General features: G+C 41.1%; 1 protein-coding gene across 2 annotated transcripts in view; it reads left to right on the forward strand.

Annotated features, from left to right (window-relative positions):
- Window positions 1–15,751, forward strand: part of slka (STE20-like kinase a) — a 23,166-nt gene continuing 7,415 nt past the window's right edge. The window contains exons 1-12 of one of the 2 annotated variants that reach the window (XM_074675449.1): window positions 1–623; window positions 4,765–4,929; window positions 6,704–6,752; window positions 7,259–7,408; window positions 9,093–9,165; window positions 9,504–9,698; window positions 9,836–9,917; window positions 10,330–10,461; window positions 10,602–11,831; window positions 11,936–12,066; window positions 12,567–12,690; window positions 12,955–13,134. In XM_074675449.1, coding sequence (XP_074531550.1) covers window positions 474–623; window positions 4,765–4,929; window positions 6,704–6,752; window positions 7,259–7,408; window positions 9,093–9,165; window positions 9,504–9,698; window positions 9,836–9,917; window positions 10,330–10,461; window positions 10,602–11,831; window positions 11,936–12,066; window positions 12,567–12,690; window positions 12,955–13,134 — 2,661 coding nt within the window. In that variant the 5' untranslated portion in view covers window positions 1–473. The remainder of the gene's footprint in view (window positions 624–4,764; window positions 4,930–6,703; window positions 6,753–7,258; window positions 7,409–9,092; window positions 9,166–9,503; window positions 9,699–9,835; window positions 9,918–10,329; window positions 10,462–10,601; window positions 11,832–11,935; window positions 12,067–12,566; window positions 12,691–12,954; window positions 13,135–15,751) is intronic. The other variant, XM_074675450.1, reaches the window with a different exon arrangement.

Genomic DNA, 15,751 nt, shown 5'->3' on the forward strand with positions numbered 1-15,751 from the left:
GTGAGGCCAGGCGTCTTGACGCTGGTCCGCTAACTTCTGTCTGTGTGGTCATCCAACCGAAGCATGGGATCTTTTTCATTCTCCATTTTAATGCGCTTACAATTAAGGATGAAATTGTCGTATCTGTTTTGAAATTATCGGCGGTCTATATCTCCCATTGTTTTTAAACTGAAACACTAGCCTGGGCGGAAAAGCGAACTCTTCTCGGTCTGTCGTCTGTCGGAGGAGCGTCCTGTGATCTCTGCTAGCTATGATGTGACTATGAATAACCGCCGTCGAGGGAAGTTATAATTGACATTATCATAGCTGAATGGCTACAACAGCAGCCTGTCTGCCCTCAATTGTCGCTTGCATGCTGTTCTTTCGATAGCTATTCCAGCCCCTGCGTCAGGAGGATCCGCTATATTTTCTTGGCGGAAATAACCGAGGAGCCCGCATCAACACCGCGAATACTGTAGTTCTCATCTGGAAAGATGTCTTTCTTCAATTTTCGGAAGATATTCAAACTGGGCCCTGACAAGAAGAAGAAGCAGTATGAGCATGTACACAGAGACGTTAACCCAGAGGAAATCTGGGACATCATTGGAGAACTGGGAGATGGAGCGTTTGGCAAAGTGTTTAAGGTAATGTATTATTACAGCTACCCTTGGGATTTCTAACCTATTTCTTTGAAGACATTTGCTTTCATTGTGTTTGCAGGACACAAGGTGTGAAGTGACAGCAGTGACAGCTCAGTCCTCATGCAGGCCACATCTTCCGGGCCCTCGTTTAAGCATTTTTTGTATAACATGCATTCTCTATTTCACTATAAGGCTCATTAATATCTTCCTGAAGAAGATTTGTGAAGAAAATGTGACTCAGGGCTGTGTTTAGTCAAAACTGGAACTCATGTGCAAGCTCTGCCAAAAGCAATACCCCAATTTGTGGATTTTAGGAAGGACTATTTGGGCTATTTGGGATCAGGAGTAGCTGATAATATTTTAAGTAATGCATTACCAGTAACGATGATATCGCGATATAGTGATTCTGTGATGATAGCTTTGGAGATAAATTGAAAGATCATGTTATCAGGGCCAGTTTAGGAGTAATGAAGTGATATCATGGTGAGAAATACAGGAAAGGAAATCTGCTTTGGACTTAGTAGCATTTTTTAAAATATGATGTTGATGATCGGGACCAATTGTGCCACCCATCAAACTGTGATTTTTATAGCATTAAGGAATTTTACTTTGCTATGCTATTGAGATACAGATGTAGGTCTCAGAGTAAACATGGCCTCCCACATGCATAAGTTGATGGAGTGTAAAGTTGCTTAAAGAGATCAGAGGGCAAAAAGTCAAAAGTCTGTAATGTTTTAGCATAGTGGCTAACAATAAGTTGCTTTAATGTGACTTTTTGCCACAGTTTACGAAACTTAAAGAGAATACATGACTTGCAGCACAAAAACAGATGAATGCAAATCTACTGAAAATGACTGTAACAGGGAAATTCAGAGTGTCAGGAAGGGGGTGTTTCCTCTTTTTGTGAGTGTTTCTAAAGCTGCTGTTTGCTCTGTGAGATTGCTTTGTGTCTTGAAGTATTTGATTTTTTTGTCCTTAAGCTGTAATCTATACTTCTTGATCAGCCTCTCTCTGGGTTATCTTTGTGTGACTACCAAGCTTTGGTCATGCACCAGTAGCATTTATATTTTTAGCGAAGGTTAATAGAGTGCTGTTATCATTCATTACTTACAACCTATTTTCATAAGTTTGACCATTAACCTGCATAATGGCAATCAGAAAAGACTATTTTTTAATGAAGAAATGTAGGTTGTTAAGTCCAGCTGAAAGTTGTGAAGCCCCAAGACTCTTCATTCCGGTTTCTCCCTCCTTTCCTCATTGACTTGTGTTTCCTGTCCTGGAACTCTAGTGATCAAATAATAATGCAGCTAATGGCCTGCAAATCTAAATTTGCCACTTTCTAGGTCTTATTAGCTGGTTTAACCAACTGTGATGAAAGCCAGAAGACTTTCATGGGTTCCTAGACTTAGGTTTAAAAAAAAAAACAAAGAGGATAGGCCTGCCTCTTTCAGGTCACATTACTGTCAAGACAGAACAAATTTTATCAGTTATTTCACAGGCGTTTGAAGGTGGCTGCCTCATTTGGGTGGGGTGAGAAAAGCTTGCCACCGAAGTGTGAACCAGCAGTTAATGTGTCCTGCATTCACATAAACATCAACAGACTGGTTGTGTAGTTTTATTAGAGTAGAGGTGTGTCGCTTTGTTTGGACACAATACAGACTGTACTCATAAATCTGTTTGCACACCCTGTCAGTGCACATTGGCATTAAAAATAATTTCAGACAAAAAAAAGAGCTACGTGTGTTAGTGTTATAACCCTGTTCCATTTAAAAGTTATTTACCTCTTTTAAAGGATCAATGATACGATTTGATTAATGATATGGTGATGAACTTTTTAAAGATGATATTTACAGCTCTCATTTAATCTCTTGAAACAAGGTAGTGCTGAAAATTTTGTACATAATGACTAAAGGCCACAGAACACTTGAACAACTCAACAGCTGTCGAATAATCAGTGCACTCTCTCCATTAGGTTGTGTACTGTATGTATTAGTGAATTGTAGACAGGAGTCAGTACAAAGTGAAAAACAGAGGCAGTGTGTCAGGTCAGTTCTGTGTAAATATAGGGTGTGACACACTCTACAGCAGTTTTTTCTCCTAACACTCCCTCCCTGCTCTTTTTCCTTAACTCCCTGAGATTGTGTCTGTATCCATAAACACTAAATCCACAGCCAGTCTCAAAATAGATTTTTGGCTTCTTGTTGGCCAAATGTTTGGTCATTTTTTTATTACACTCTGCAGAACAGCAGCCTCTTTTGGAGTGGAGGCATTTGGGCATTTGTTGAGGTTGTATACAGTAAGACTGAGCAGAACTTATGTTATGTTGGTTTGTAAAGCAACGCCAAATGTAGAAGGGTCAGCAGAAGACTCTGCTGGTTTCAAAGTAAGACAGACTGCAGGAAACCAGATAACACAATTTAAGCCCATGTGAGTTAAACTCGCAACAATAAGTCCTCAGTATCTTCCCCATTACGTCGTGTTGTTCATGTAGTCAGCTGTGTACCATTTGAGAGTAAGATTGACAAGCGTCAGGGTGTGGCTCCCTTTGATTGACAAGTACGCTGCATTGATCTGTCAGTCAGGATAGAGACTTAGCAATTTGTAAGAACCCTTCAATTCCAACATGCTCATGCCTGACTACAAATCAAGAGACAGGTGGCCAAAACACCAAACTCTGGTCTCTAATCCAATTACTGACAACAGGGCGGCTACACATTTCTTATTTACAGCCGGTAGCAACTATGTGTACTATAACAAGCACCTCAAGCATAAACTTATATGTCATGTACTTGTTTGGTGACATCTCTAAGATTAATTTCACCGAGGCCCATTTAGGAGAGTTTAGGTATCAAGAAAATGAAAGGAAAGATCATGAGGTCTGGGTAAAAAGTGGCAACTGGCAAGTTTGTACATTTTTTAGCAGGAAGTGATAGGACCACAGGCTGTTTATTACACTGGATGCCTGAAGTGTTTACAACTGTAATGCACCAGTTTGGCTCAGGTGATAGAGCATGCGCCCCCTGTATAGAAACAGTAGTCCTCGGTGCTCTGGTAGTAGAAATGACCCCCTGTCCATGGTTTAGTGCATGACATTCCCCCCTCTCTCCCTGAAGCTCCCATCTGTGTCAAGCTTACTTATTAAATAAAGGTTGAGAAAAGCCCAAAAAATGTTTATGAACCCTGTCTGGTTACTGGCTGCAGTATATTAACTGAAAAAAACCTCCATTATCATAGATAAAGCATGGGTATACAAGTGTACATTTTGTTTTGTCAGACTCAAAACAGCAATTAAATACAGAAAAACATAGAGACAGGATACTACTAGGGGTGCAACAGTACACAAAAATCACGGTTCGGTACGTACCTTGGTTTTAGGGTCACGGTTCAGTACATTTTCGGTACAGTATGGAACGATGCAAAACCATTTGCTTGTTTAGCATGTTTATTAAACCAAAAACTTGCCATTATACAGAGAGGGGCGAGGCTTTTCAATCTCCGGTTGGTCGTTAGCAGCAGCCATGATGCACAATTCAGACACAAGCTCCTGTGGCTACGGAAGCTCTTTGATATTCATCTTCTGATTGGCTCATGGTGAGACGTCACGTCCACATGATATGCACATGGTCTCAAAGCACAAATCACAGACCACTTTCCTCATGAATATTAAAACGCCTTCCCTGCTCAGCCAATCATAGACGAGTACTCACGTGAATATTAAAGAGCCATGTGCAGCGGCTAATGTAAACTTGTACCGTTACACCCCTAGATACTACAGTTGTAACATTTTGACCTATGCAGGACTTGTGTCCCTTTTACCCAGAAGACTTTTCCTTTGTTCATATTTAACAACCTATAATCGCATGTGTGGGAAATGGTATTGTCTACATAAGCCATAAGGTACCCAAGTGTTTATCGCTCTCAGTAAAAAATGTCTTTTGTTTTAGCTGAGATCATAAATTTTGATGTACTTCCCCAACACTTGCTGCATGGAAAGCTAATTGTTCTGTTGTTCAGCCAGCAGCGATATAAGAAAATGTATTGAGCTGCATACTCAATTGAAACATTGTTCTCTTTGTGTCTTTATTGGTAATTTTTGTACTGTGAGAATGTAACCAGTTTCTGTTGACGTCAATGTTGCTTTCAGGCTCAGAACAAGCAGAATGGGACGCTCGCTGCTGCCAAGGTTATTGACACAAAGACGGAGGATGAGTTGGAAGACTACATGGTGGAGATTGACATCCTGGCCTCCTGCAACCACCATCACATCGTCAAACTGCTCGATGCTTTTTATTATGAAGGCAAACTATGGGTAAGTTTCTCTCGTTTGTTGCTGTTGATTTGGAGCCAAGGAGACACAGAGGCAGTGAACTAGTCACGCAAAGAGACAGACAAATTCATTACAAGCTTCACTTTGTTATGCTGTTTTCCAAAGGATTCTTATATCATATGATTAAGGGATGAAAGAAGGGTTTTTTCCCATCACTTATAGTGGAAAAGGAGCAACATTTGGTTACTCTTTTGGAATCTCTGTGTCACAAGGCCTGAAGCCTAGTTCAAAGCTCCGGCTGCATGTTCAAGAGCAGGATTGCCTGTCTGCCCACAAGTCACAGGTCATCATCTACAAAGAATCCCAAGTAGAGGATAATTAGCAGCAATAATAAAATCTTCTTAACTTTTTTTTAAATCTTCCATGCCTGTTTTCTTTAAGAGCTCTTTTAAAAGCAGAAAATGAGTCTCTTATTAATCTCTTCATACACGGTCAGTAGATCCCATTCTGTGCGCACTAAGAGGCCCCACAGCAATTAGGTCTAGGCAGGTGGTGTCATGTGACTGTCCCTTGTGGACCGGCCACATCTATGGGATGATAATGGAGTGGTTTTGGTGGCTGGAGAAAGTGCTCGTAAATTATTCAGAGCTACATACAGCCCCCGCCCCCCCACATCAAAGCAGCGTGATGAATGTATAACTTTGTCTGCTTTGCATGTGTTGATTGTTTGGTTTAAGTGTAATAATGGTGTTCCAAGAAAAAATAAAAGCATGTTGCTTTAAGAAATTGAGGATTTCAAGTGGACCAGAGAGTACAACCAGCACTTTAATCTGTGTACTTTACACCCTGCAGAGATCCTCAGTATGTAGATTCCCACAGCACAGTGAGTTATGATGTCGAACAGGAACTACTGCTTAGCTTCTCCTCTTTGTGTGAATAGAGGGTGGTGCTCAGTTGCAGCTTTGATTGATTTTATTTTTTTTTTCATCATCTGATACCACCAGCTGCCAACTCTCAGACAGCATGAATGAAGTGTGATCAGGTGCATTACAACAGCTATTGAGGCTGAGGTCAGGATCTGATCGGTCAACCATTTCAATAACAGGATTAATGTTGCATTGGTGTGTTTGTCTAATGCACTGCAGCTCCACAGAGAAAAGTATGATGAGTTCCCTGAACCACTGAATCCATAGTCCTCTTATATTAGCTCAGTTTAACCTTGTTAGAAACATTATGTCATCTCGAATAAAAATTGCACTGTAGCTTTAAGGTGTATAACTTATTTAAATGTTCATGATAAGAAATGACTGTCTGTGCAGTACACAAGGTCTTTCTCTGAAAAGTATGAGCTGAAGGCCCACCTAAATACTCTGTAACTATCACTTAAATGAGGAAGTAATTTTTTGTCAGAATGTATGATGAAATATCCTGGGTGTGAGTCATGCATGGACTTACACACATTGCATTTACACCCTAAAGTGTTGGGAAATTTTCAAATTTGGCCAACTGTCACAGCCTACTCTGCAGAATTTCTTGCCCTGTCTTCTTGCTTTCAAAGATCCAGGAAAAATATGAACTGCAGTGCTAAGAAAGGATATTCTCAGTGTGGTTGTCCCATGTCAGATCAATAGCCTTCTTGGAATGTCTCCACTGTGTAATCAATAATATAGAGTAAGGGTTGTGAGGTCTTTCCTATAAAGGTCATGTTGCCATGAATAACTCAAGATCTACCTCACAGCAAAAGAAATGTGGTGTTTTAGGAGTTAAATGTGTGATTTTCATTATTATTTATTTGTAATATGTGTCCCTGCTGCAGATTCTGATCGAGTTCTGTGCAGGCGGTGCAGTGGATGCCATCATGCTGGGTAAGTCCCTTTTTCCTGGAGCTTTTTCTTTGCTCCATCCTCCAGTGCCAGCTCTTTTTATTCCATCCTGAAGCCTCCTCTGTGGGATTTTTTTCCCTCTTGCCAGTTAAAGAGGCCACTCCAACTGTGCAATTATTAAAGCTCAGATTTCAAGGAGTGGTGTGTCCACTTTTTTGCAGTTTCTCTCCCTTGTTTTGAAGCGTACAGAAACTCCTTTACACTTTTTCTCTTTTGGGAATTACACTTACAAAAGGGAAACCAATTTATTCCCTGTGCTGCTGAATGTTGATGCTGTAGGCTCTGTGGTCTGACTCAACTGGAACATTTTTTTCCTCCCCATATTTGTCTAGTCATACATGCTGGCCGGTTTCAGGGTAGTTTTGTCTCCCAGTTGCTATTGGATACCGACAGGCTCTCATAGTTGGTGTAATTATATTCAAAAAGACAAGTGTGTGTGTTAAAGAACTGAAACAAAATGACTTCTAACAAGGTTTGTTAATCCACAGAACTGGAGAGACCCCTGACAGAGCCCCAGATCCGTGTGGTGTGTAGGCAGACCCTGGAGGCCTTGTGTTACCTCCATGAGAACAAGGTCATCCACAGAGATTTGAAAGCGGGAAACATTCTTCTCTCTTTGGATGGAGAAGTGAAACTTGGTAAAAATATAAACTTTCTTCTTTCTGCTGCTACATTTACTATCACAATAACTTACCCATGCATTTCTTCTTAAATACTGCACACAACTTCAACTGATCTATCCTGATTCTCTCTCAGATGGCTGTCCTCAGTGGCCACGCTAAACCCTGCTGCAGGGCTGGTGCTAATAGGCCTAAAAAGCTCATTAGCAAAGGCAATTCTCGATCCCTTGGCCATCAGTGCTTTGGCAGCCAGCTGAGCTATGTGACTTCAGGGATACAGAACAGGGATACTATACACAGCATAGTGTTCACATGTGAAGAAACACCCCCACTCATCTGCCTTAATGTTAAAAGTGTGAACTAAGGAACTATATATTTTCATACAGCACTTGTTCACTGGAGTGGCTGTTATGTTGTATTGGTTATGTAATTTTCCAGCAAAGTAGAAGCGACTGTTTTGCTGCTGTAGCATCCGTATCTGCTGGCTCGCTGATGATTCACATTCTGTAGGCAGAGGGTCATGACAGAGCCTGGCAAACAGTAATTATCAGGCAGCCACCAGAGACTTAATGATAGATCTCCTTTTTCCTTGAATGTGTACAAACTGTAAGTGAAGCAAGAAAAGGAGCGGGCTGAAAGTAGCACAGGTAACAGGACTGCTGCTTACACTGCGAAAACTGAAATATATGTGTGTGTTCATGTTTTATTAGCGAAACTGTTTTAATACCTCTGCCAAGGAGGTTATGGTTTTGGGAGGGTTTGTCTGATTGTCTGTGAACAACATAACTCTAAAAGTAACATACAGATCTTGATGAAATTTCCAGGAAATGTTTAAAATGGGATAAGGAAGAAGTTAAATTTTGGAGGTGATCTGGATCACCTTCTGGATCCAGGATTTTTTAAAGGATTCTTTATCATTGTGAGATAGGGCTGTTTTCACCATATGTGTACATAACTCCGCCATAAATGGTCGGATTGCTTTGCAAAACAATACAAGACAGTGTCACCATTATTTCTGACAGATGTAAAAGTACGATCCAGATTCTGCCAATATTCTGGATACTAGGACCTGGAATATGAAATATATACTGGGTCATCATAATTTTCAACACTGCTAGGTAACAATTTATCGAACAAACCTGCATCTCGCACCAAATTGTAGCAGACAGTCTGCTGAAAGGAAGTATAACATTAAAGTAGGACTGAAGTGTTGTGTGACAATCACAATATGCTTGGTGGGGGTCTGTGCTCTCTGAGTGCTGTTCTAGTTAGAATTAATACGAGCCACAGTCACTGGACAAGTCCAGGAAAATGTCTTATTTAAAGAAAAAAATGACACCTGAATTGCTTGTATTGTAAAATTAAATGCTGCCAATGGATAAAAAAAAAATAAACGACACAAGCAGATTTTTTTTCCCTCTGGATAAGCCATTTAGACATTATTTTTGCTTTTACTACCTTTTCTACCTACATTTCTTTAGATAAGTATCTGACTTGAAAAGCAGAAGACTGGGCTTTTCTTTTCACTTTAAGGGGTTTATATTTGAAGCAGTTTAATTCATAGAATAATTTTCTGACAGCTTTGTTGTGTGATGTGTCTATAGATTCTGTCCTGGTTGAGTCAGTGTGTAACACAGGATCTCATTGTGTGGAGAAGTTTCATTCGCTGATGAAAAGTTCAATAACTCATTTTCTCTTTCAGCTGACTTTGGGGTGTCTGCTAAAAATACCAAAACGTTACAGAGAAGAGACTCTTTCATTGGCACTCCGTATTGGTGAGTCATGCTGCCTGCTTACGAGAGGGCATTCACCCCTTTCCATCCGATGATTGTCTTAGCGTGTCCCATAATTGGGGAGATGGCTGTTCTATGCAGTGGTTTGAAAACTAGCGTAAAAAATAGTATAACAAAAAAAGGCTCAATTATAAAATAAATGCACGCAAGATGTCAAGTCTGAAAAGCTTTTTAATTTTAAATTTCTGTGTAAATGCAGCACATATTTTTTTTATGTTTTTCTTTTTAAATAAAGAGAAATTGCATGAAGGAATTAAGGAGATCAAAAAACATCTAGAGCTTAAAGCTCATTACAAACCTACCAATTTCTCATTCTGCAGGATGGCCCCAGAGGTGGTGATGTGCGAAACATCCAAAGACCGTCCATACGACTACAAGGCCGACATCTGGTCCCTCGGGGTAACCCTGATAGAGCTGGCACAGATTGAGCCGCCCAACCACGAGATGAACCCCATGAGGGTGTTGCTGAAAATAGCCAAGTCCGAGCCTCCCACACTCATGCATCCCTCTCGCTGGTGAGATGTTGCTCTGGTGGTGACAAGAGAAGGGGTGCTGGAATGTTTAGATAAGGACATGCTGCCTGTGGGATGTCAGACACAGGGACATTTTTTTCTACTAACAGAAAGATGGTTTTGATTTGTTTTCTTTAAAGGTCACCGGAATTCAAAGATTTCCTTCGGAAAGCGCTTGATAAGAACGTGGACAACAGGTGGAGCTCAGCACAACTCATACAGGTGAGCTGTCCTGCCTAAATTCACTGCCTGCGGTTATGTTAAAACAGATATCTGTTTCACTCAGTCTATTGTTTTAAATGATTCCTTTTTCTGTTTTGAAGTTCGTTCTTGCACATTCCCTCCCAGTAACTTCTAGAAAACTGCTGGACAGCCTGTGTCTGGCATTTTCTAGAGTTGCCTTGTTACACATGTCCTTCCCAGTGGGGGATTCTCCCTGTTAGATTGTGTTGTGGGTGGTTTGGGGGATCTTTAGGAGGCAGAACATGAGGGATGGTGGAAGTCATAGCAAAATGTTTACAAGATGGCAGACAACACAACAGTGTCACACCCTATCGTGACAGTTTTTGCCTTTATATATCAGTAGTAGTGTATCAGTACCCATCCAAACAATTTCTATATTTTGTCTACACAGCATCCTTTTGTCAGCAGTGTAACGGATTGCAAACCCCTCAGAGAGCTCATTGCAGAGGCCAAGGCTGAAGTCACAGAAGAGCTCGAGGATAGCAAAGAGGAAGAGGAGGAGGATGAGCCTGATACACCTCATGTATGTAGTTTCTGTTTTTTTGGTGTATGTATGTAATGTAATCAACTGTCAAAAAAAATATTGCATGATTCTAACAAATGTGCAAGTTTTGGTGCTGTTACTTTTTGTGTCGCTCATTGATGTGTGTATGCTTGCCTTAGGCGGCTCCTGGGCACAAGCGAGCACCATCAGACGTTAGCGTAGCCAGCTCAGAGGATGACAAAGTCCCACCAACTCCATCCACACTGGAATCTGTCACAGAAAAGATGGAGACGGTACCTGTTGAAGACCAAACCACTAATAAGCTCTCTGATGAAGGACTGATAACAAGAGGGGTGGACGAGGCCGAGGAGGAGAAACCCGCTGAGGTGTCCAATGCCAATAATCATCTGGTTTCTGGGCCAGCAGAGCCTACAAAAGACTTGATCGCTCCAGCTCCTTCAGAGCCTAAACCAGAGGATGTCGAAGCTGGGGAGATTCCTGCTAAGCCTGAAGAAAATGGAGAAATTATACAAGAACCTGTCCAAGATGTTCAAAAAGCAGAGGAAGAACAGGAAGAGGTACCACAGGAGAAAACAGAGGAGGCACCTGTCAAAATCATAGAGGACATGGAAAAGGAAGAGGAGGGGAAGGAAGAAGCAGAGGAGAAAGAAAAAGAAGCTGAAGAAGGGGCAGAAGATGTCAAAGAATCACAAGAGCAACCTGATATCAAACAAGAGGAAGCGGAGTCCACACCAGGAGAGGTGGAGAAAGCAGAAGAAGAAAGCAAAGAACCAGAGGTGGAGGTGTCTCAACAAAAAGAGGCAGAGGATAGAATAGAGGACTCAGTTAACGGCACAGATGTAAATACAGACACAGAGAATATTGAAACAAATGTGATGGACTCAAACATAAATGGAGAAACAGATAAGTTGAGTGTGGATGAGACTCCTGCTGAGGTTGTATCAGAGAAGGAGGCCTCAGAGAGTCAGCCGGAAGAGAAACCTGAGGAAGAGGCTCCTGAGGAGGAAGTGCAGCCTGAACCAGATAATCAGAAGGTATCAGAAGAACATGCACCAATCGAATCTATAAATGGAGTCAGTGATGAAGCCAAAGAAACCTCAGAGGATCAAGAAAAAGTGGTCTCATGTGAGGACGTCCCCATAAAGGAGGATGAGGAGAAAGCCATTCCTGCGGATGAGACTACTTCTCAAGACGCCGTCTCTGTCCAGGAGAGTGAAACGGATTCAGAATGCAAGATGGAGCCCGGCAGCCCAGCTGTGATCAAATCAGATTTGGAGAAAGACTCTGACTCGGGAAGTAGCTCTGCTGCTGATAGCAACAGCCTTGACCTCAATCTGTCCATCTCTAGCTTCTTGTCCAAGAGCAAAGAAGGCTCAGTGTCTATGCAGGTGATTTAATCAATGCCACACAAACAACCTCAGCTGTAAAGTATCAGACTTATTTTTCACAGTCGCTCTTAAAACCCTCAAAAACATCCTTTCTTTCTTTGTAGGAGGCAAAGCGGCAGAAGAAAACACTGAAAAAAACTCGCAAGTTTATGGTGGATGGTGTCGAGGTCAGCGTGACGACATCAAAGATTGTGACGGATAATGACACCAAGAGTGAAGAGATGAGGTTCCTGAGGTACGCCTCCGTCCAATCTGACCCCTATACTGTCCAAATATGTTACACGACCTATTTAACATGTCGGCCTGAAATAGTTCTCATTCACTCCTCGACTCCCACAGCTTTTTGCAAATGCCAGATGGGTTTTCTCACGTGATGCATGCTGCAGTATGTTACTGTCATATCTTATGTTGCCTTTTAAAGACACAAAGCATGCAGCTCGAAATGTTTGGACAAGTGCTGCTGGATTATTTTTTTTAAGGGTTCATCACCCTTTGTCAGTACTTGCACTGAGTTAAGGTGTTTATTTAAAGTATGGTGCTTCAATGATGAGGGATCAAAGCAGGAATAAAGTAGCACAAATAAATGATCAATTTAACATAAGGTTTCATACAACACTGTTGGAAAAAGAAGTATTTTTGATTCATAAACTGAGAATTTTTATCAAAAAGTGTCAAATTTGAATTAAGTAAATGTGGCAACACCTGACTGCTTGTTGGTATCTGTGGTTTCCTTAGGCGGCAGGAGTTGAGAGAGCTGCGCCTCCTGCAGAAAGAGGAGCAGCGAGCCCAGCAACAGCTGAGCAACAAACTGCAGCAGCAGAGAGAGCAAATCTACCGGCGCTTTGAACAGGAAACAACTGTGAGTCAGTCTGTTCTCACCACAGTGGTGTGATGTGTTTTTATTTGGCCCACTCCTAGGAAACTAAGATGTTTTAACTCAGTGATCTTAATCTGACATAGAGGCTTTCATGAAACATGAGACATGATCTCTATCACCTTATTAAGAGTCTTTATCGCTGCTGGTTAAAAACACAAATGTTTTTCTCTCCCTGAATTATGTTGAATACAAAGATCTATCTCCAGATCTTCTAAAGCTGATGTACCCATCTTTTCATTTGTGCAGGCTAAGAAGCGTCAGTATGACCAGGAAGTGGAGAACCTCGAGAAGAAGCAGAAGCAGACCATTGAGCGACTGGAGCAGGATCACACCAGTCGGCTCCGAGATGAGGCCAAACGCATCAAAGCGGATCAAGACAAGGAGCTCTCTAAGTTTCAGAACATGCTGAAGAACCGGAAGAAAGAGGTATGGCCGTGCATGACCGTCTCTGCATGGAAGTGCCTTTGTGGGGCTAGGTAACTCCTGGTTTGGGGTTGTGTGATCATTAGGAGCTGTTTAACGATGCATGTGTTTAACAGCTTGGCTGTAATGTATTAATCCCATGGGAGTGGTGATTCTTGCTGCTCTGCGGGGTGCTAGAAGTGCGTGAATGCTAGCCACAGACGCACACTGTGCTATATCTCTCTAGATGCTGCTAGCTCTGTGTTGTAATATCTATTATTCATCTGCCCTGAGGCCTCTGAATGCCTCCTTAGCAACACTTTGCTGCTGAGTCTATTTGTTATCTTAAGAGAACTCCTTAATAAAGGTTCAGTCTCAGGATAAATATAATACCTAATCATGTTGGTGTGCTGGGCTTTCTATAAATATACTGGTTCTTTATTAGTCTCTTTCTGCTTTATAGCCTTAAGTGCTTTTCTGGATGTGTTTTGTTGTGCTCTCAGCTGTGTTTTGCTTTTTATGGCAGTGCTAGTTATTGTTCATTTTGCATTATGGTGGTGCTGCTGCTCATAATTTGCTTTCTGGGCCTTTTAGAGTAAAATATTATTGTGCTGGTTAGCCTAAAGCAATGTTTTTTTCAACAGTTTAAAGGTGTAACCATAAGCTGTCGTTTTTATGATATTTGTTATTTACCATTTTGAATTATTTCATAAATGTTCTGTCATTGTGTGTTAAACTAACCATGTTTCTTGAATGAGTGTGTGAGGTGGCTTTGGTCATGGGATGGCCAACTTTGGAAGATTTTTCCATGAGGTGTTGGGTTCGTTTTGGGAAACAATAATGGAAGCATCAATCAACAGTAACTGAGGTAGAATCATCTTAGACACGTTTGTGTCAAAGGACCTTTAGTGTTTCCAAAAAAGAAAAGCTGCTCAGGTTGCTCTACAAATGACAGTACACAGTTGCTAAAGTGTTACACTATAAATAAATGAGAATGAGTACTAATATGCAAACTTGTGTAAATGGAACAGGAAACAGTGGGTTTGTGGGGAATCTCCCCTATGCCAAGAAGAATAGAAAATTGTTTTACCTGAACATGAAAGCCGCCTTTGAAACTACACAGGCGTGCCTTGAAGTTAGAACATTGTTAAAGTTATAAAGTTGTCCTACACTCTAAACAGAAAATAGGTCTCTGTTCTTTCATAGGAAATGTATACTTTTTAAAGGTGAAGTGTAATTTAGGATTATTTCTAAAGAATAGTCTGGCTCAGTTCTTGGAAAAAGAGACATTTAATGAATAAACCTACAAGATGTAAAGCAAACTTGGCAGAAATTTGAAACACTTAGTGGTCTCCAGATGATCCCAGCTCAGTTACTGATTTTGTTAATCGCTACAGAAGTAATTATCATCTCAGTGGCTGTGGGACTTAATTAAATGCAGAGTAACCCAGTAGGCGCTGATTTTAAACTAACATCTTCTGTCATGTCTCTGTCAAATCTGTCCTTTGAAAAAATCATGACTCTGCTCTGACTTGTGCTGTTAAAATTGTGATCTCATAAAGTACTAATCCAAGGACTGACTGGTTAGAGCTCATACTGTGATGGGAGTAACTGGTATGCATGCTGACTTCAGATCAGTTGGTGTATGGACGCAGAGTCTCTCCTCTCAAGATGGGCCATGCATGTTTTCTACACTGTTGGCCAGCTTTGATAGATTCTCAGAATATTTGAGTGTGAACCAGTCTCTGCACATACTGTAGGCCAAACAGGAGGTTGGACAATCACCCAGAAACATGAGAAAAGAGCTCTTGAAACGCATAAAGGAGGACCTATCGCTCCTTAAGACCGCAGAGGTAACCCTTCACCTGCTGTCTCTTACTCTGTGAAAGAGTAAGATATAATCTCTCATTTCTTTTTAATTTTCCTCCTTCTTCCTCTGTAAAGTCAGTCTTTTCTAAGGTATAGGTGTGCTCAAAAAAATCTGTCTGTAATTGCGCCATTTCACTTTTTACCATCAGAAAGTTAGATTTGATTTAGCGTTGTAAAAATAATACGACGTGTGGAGACAACTTTATTCTACCACAGTGAAAGCTGCCTACAGGGGGCGTATATGACGCCTCTTGTTAGCTGGTCCCAAGGTTACCAGGAGTTTAAATGGTTTATTAATATGCTTAAAATATCAGTCACATGTTGTTTAAAAGGTCTAACCATAGACTGTATAATACCAGCATAGTCTGTGTATGAAAGTCGAAACTATAGTGCAGCCCTCCTCAGAAGCCGCCTTAATACTATCATGCTATAATGCGTTACTACCTGATATCCAATAACACTGCACAGTTTGGCACTATTTCGATAAAGAAAACAGAAATAACACACAACAGTGTCACACTGTGCTAACCAGTCAGATTTAGTGATCGAGTGTGGAGCTGAATCTAGAGCTCACTTTTGGCAGTTTTCAGGGTACCAACGTACTTTGTTTCAGGGTAGCCAGTTGTGAAATTGTAGTAGTTGTAGTTGAAAACATTTACTGTGGTATAGGGTAGGAGAGATGTGATTACAGACACATATTTTGTTTGCACAGTCCAACCAACTCTGAAATCTTTTCCCAACTCTGTTTCCTGTGCATCTTTTATGAATTAGA

The sequence above is a fragment of the Halichoeres trimaculatus genome, unplaced genomic scaffold, assembly GCF_033239565.1.
Source record: "Halichoeres trimaculatus isolate MK-OKI-2021-1 unplaced genomic scaffold, fHalTri1.1 fHalTri1_scaffold_8, whole genome shotgun sequence".
NCBI classification, from domain to species: domain Eukaryota; kingdom Metazoa; phylum Chordata; class Actinopteri; order Labriformes; family Labridae; genus Halichoeres; species Halichoeres trimaculatus.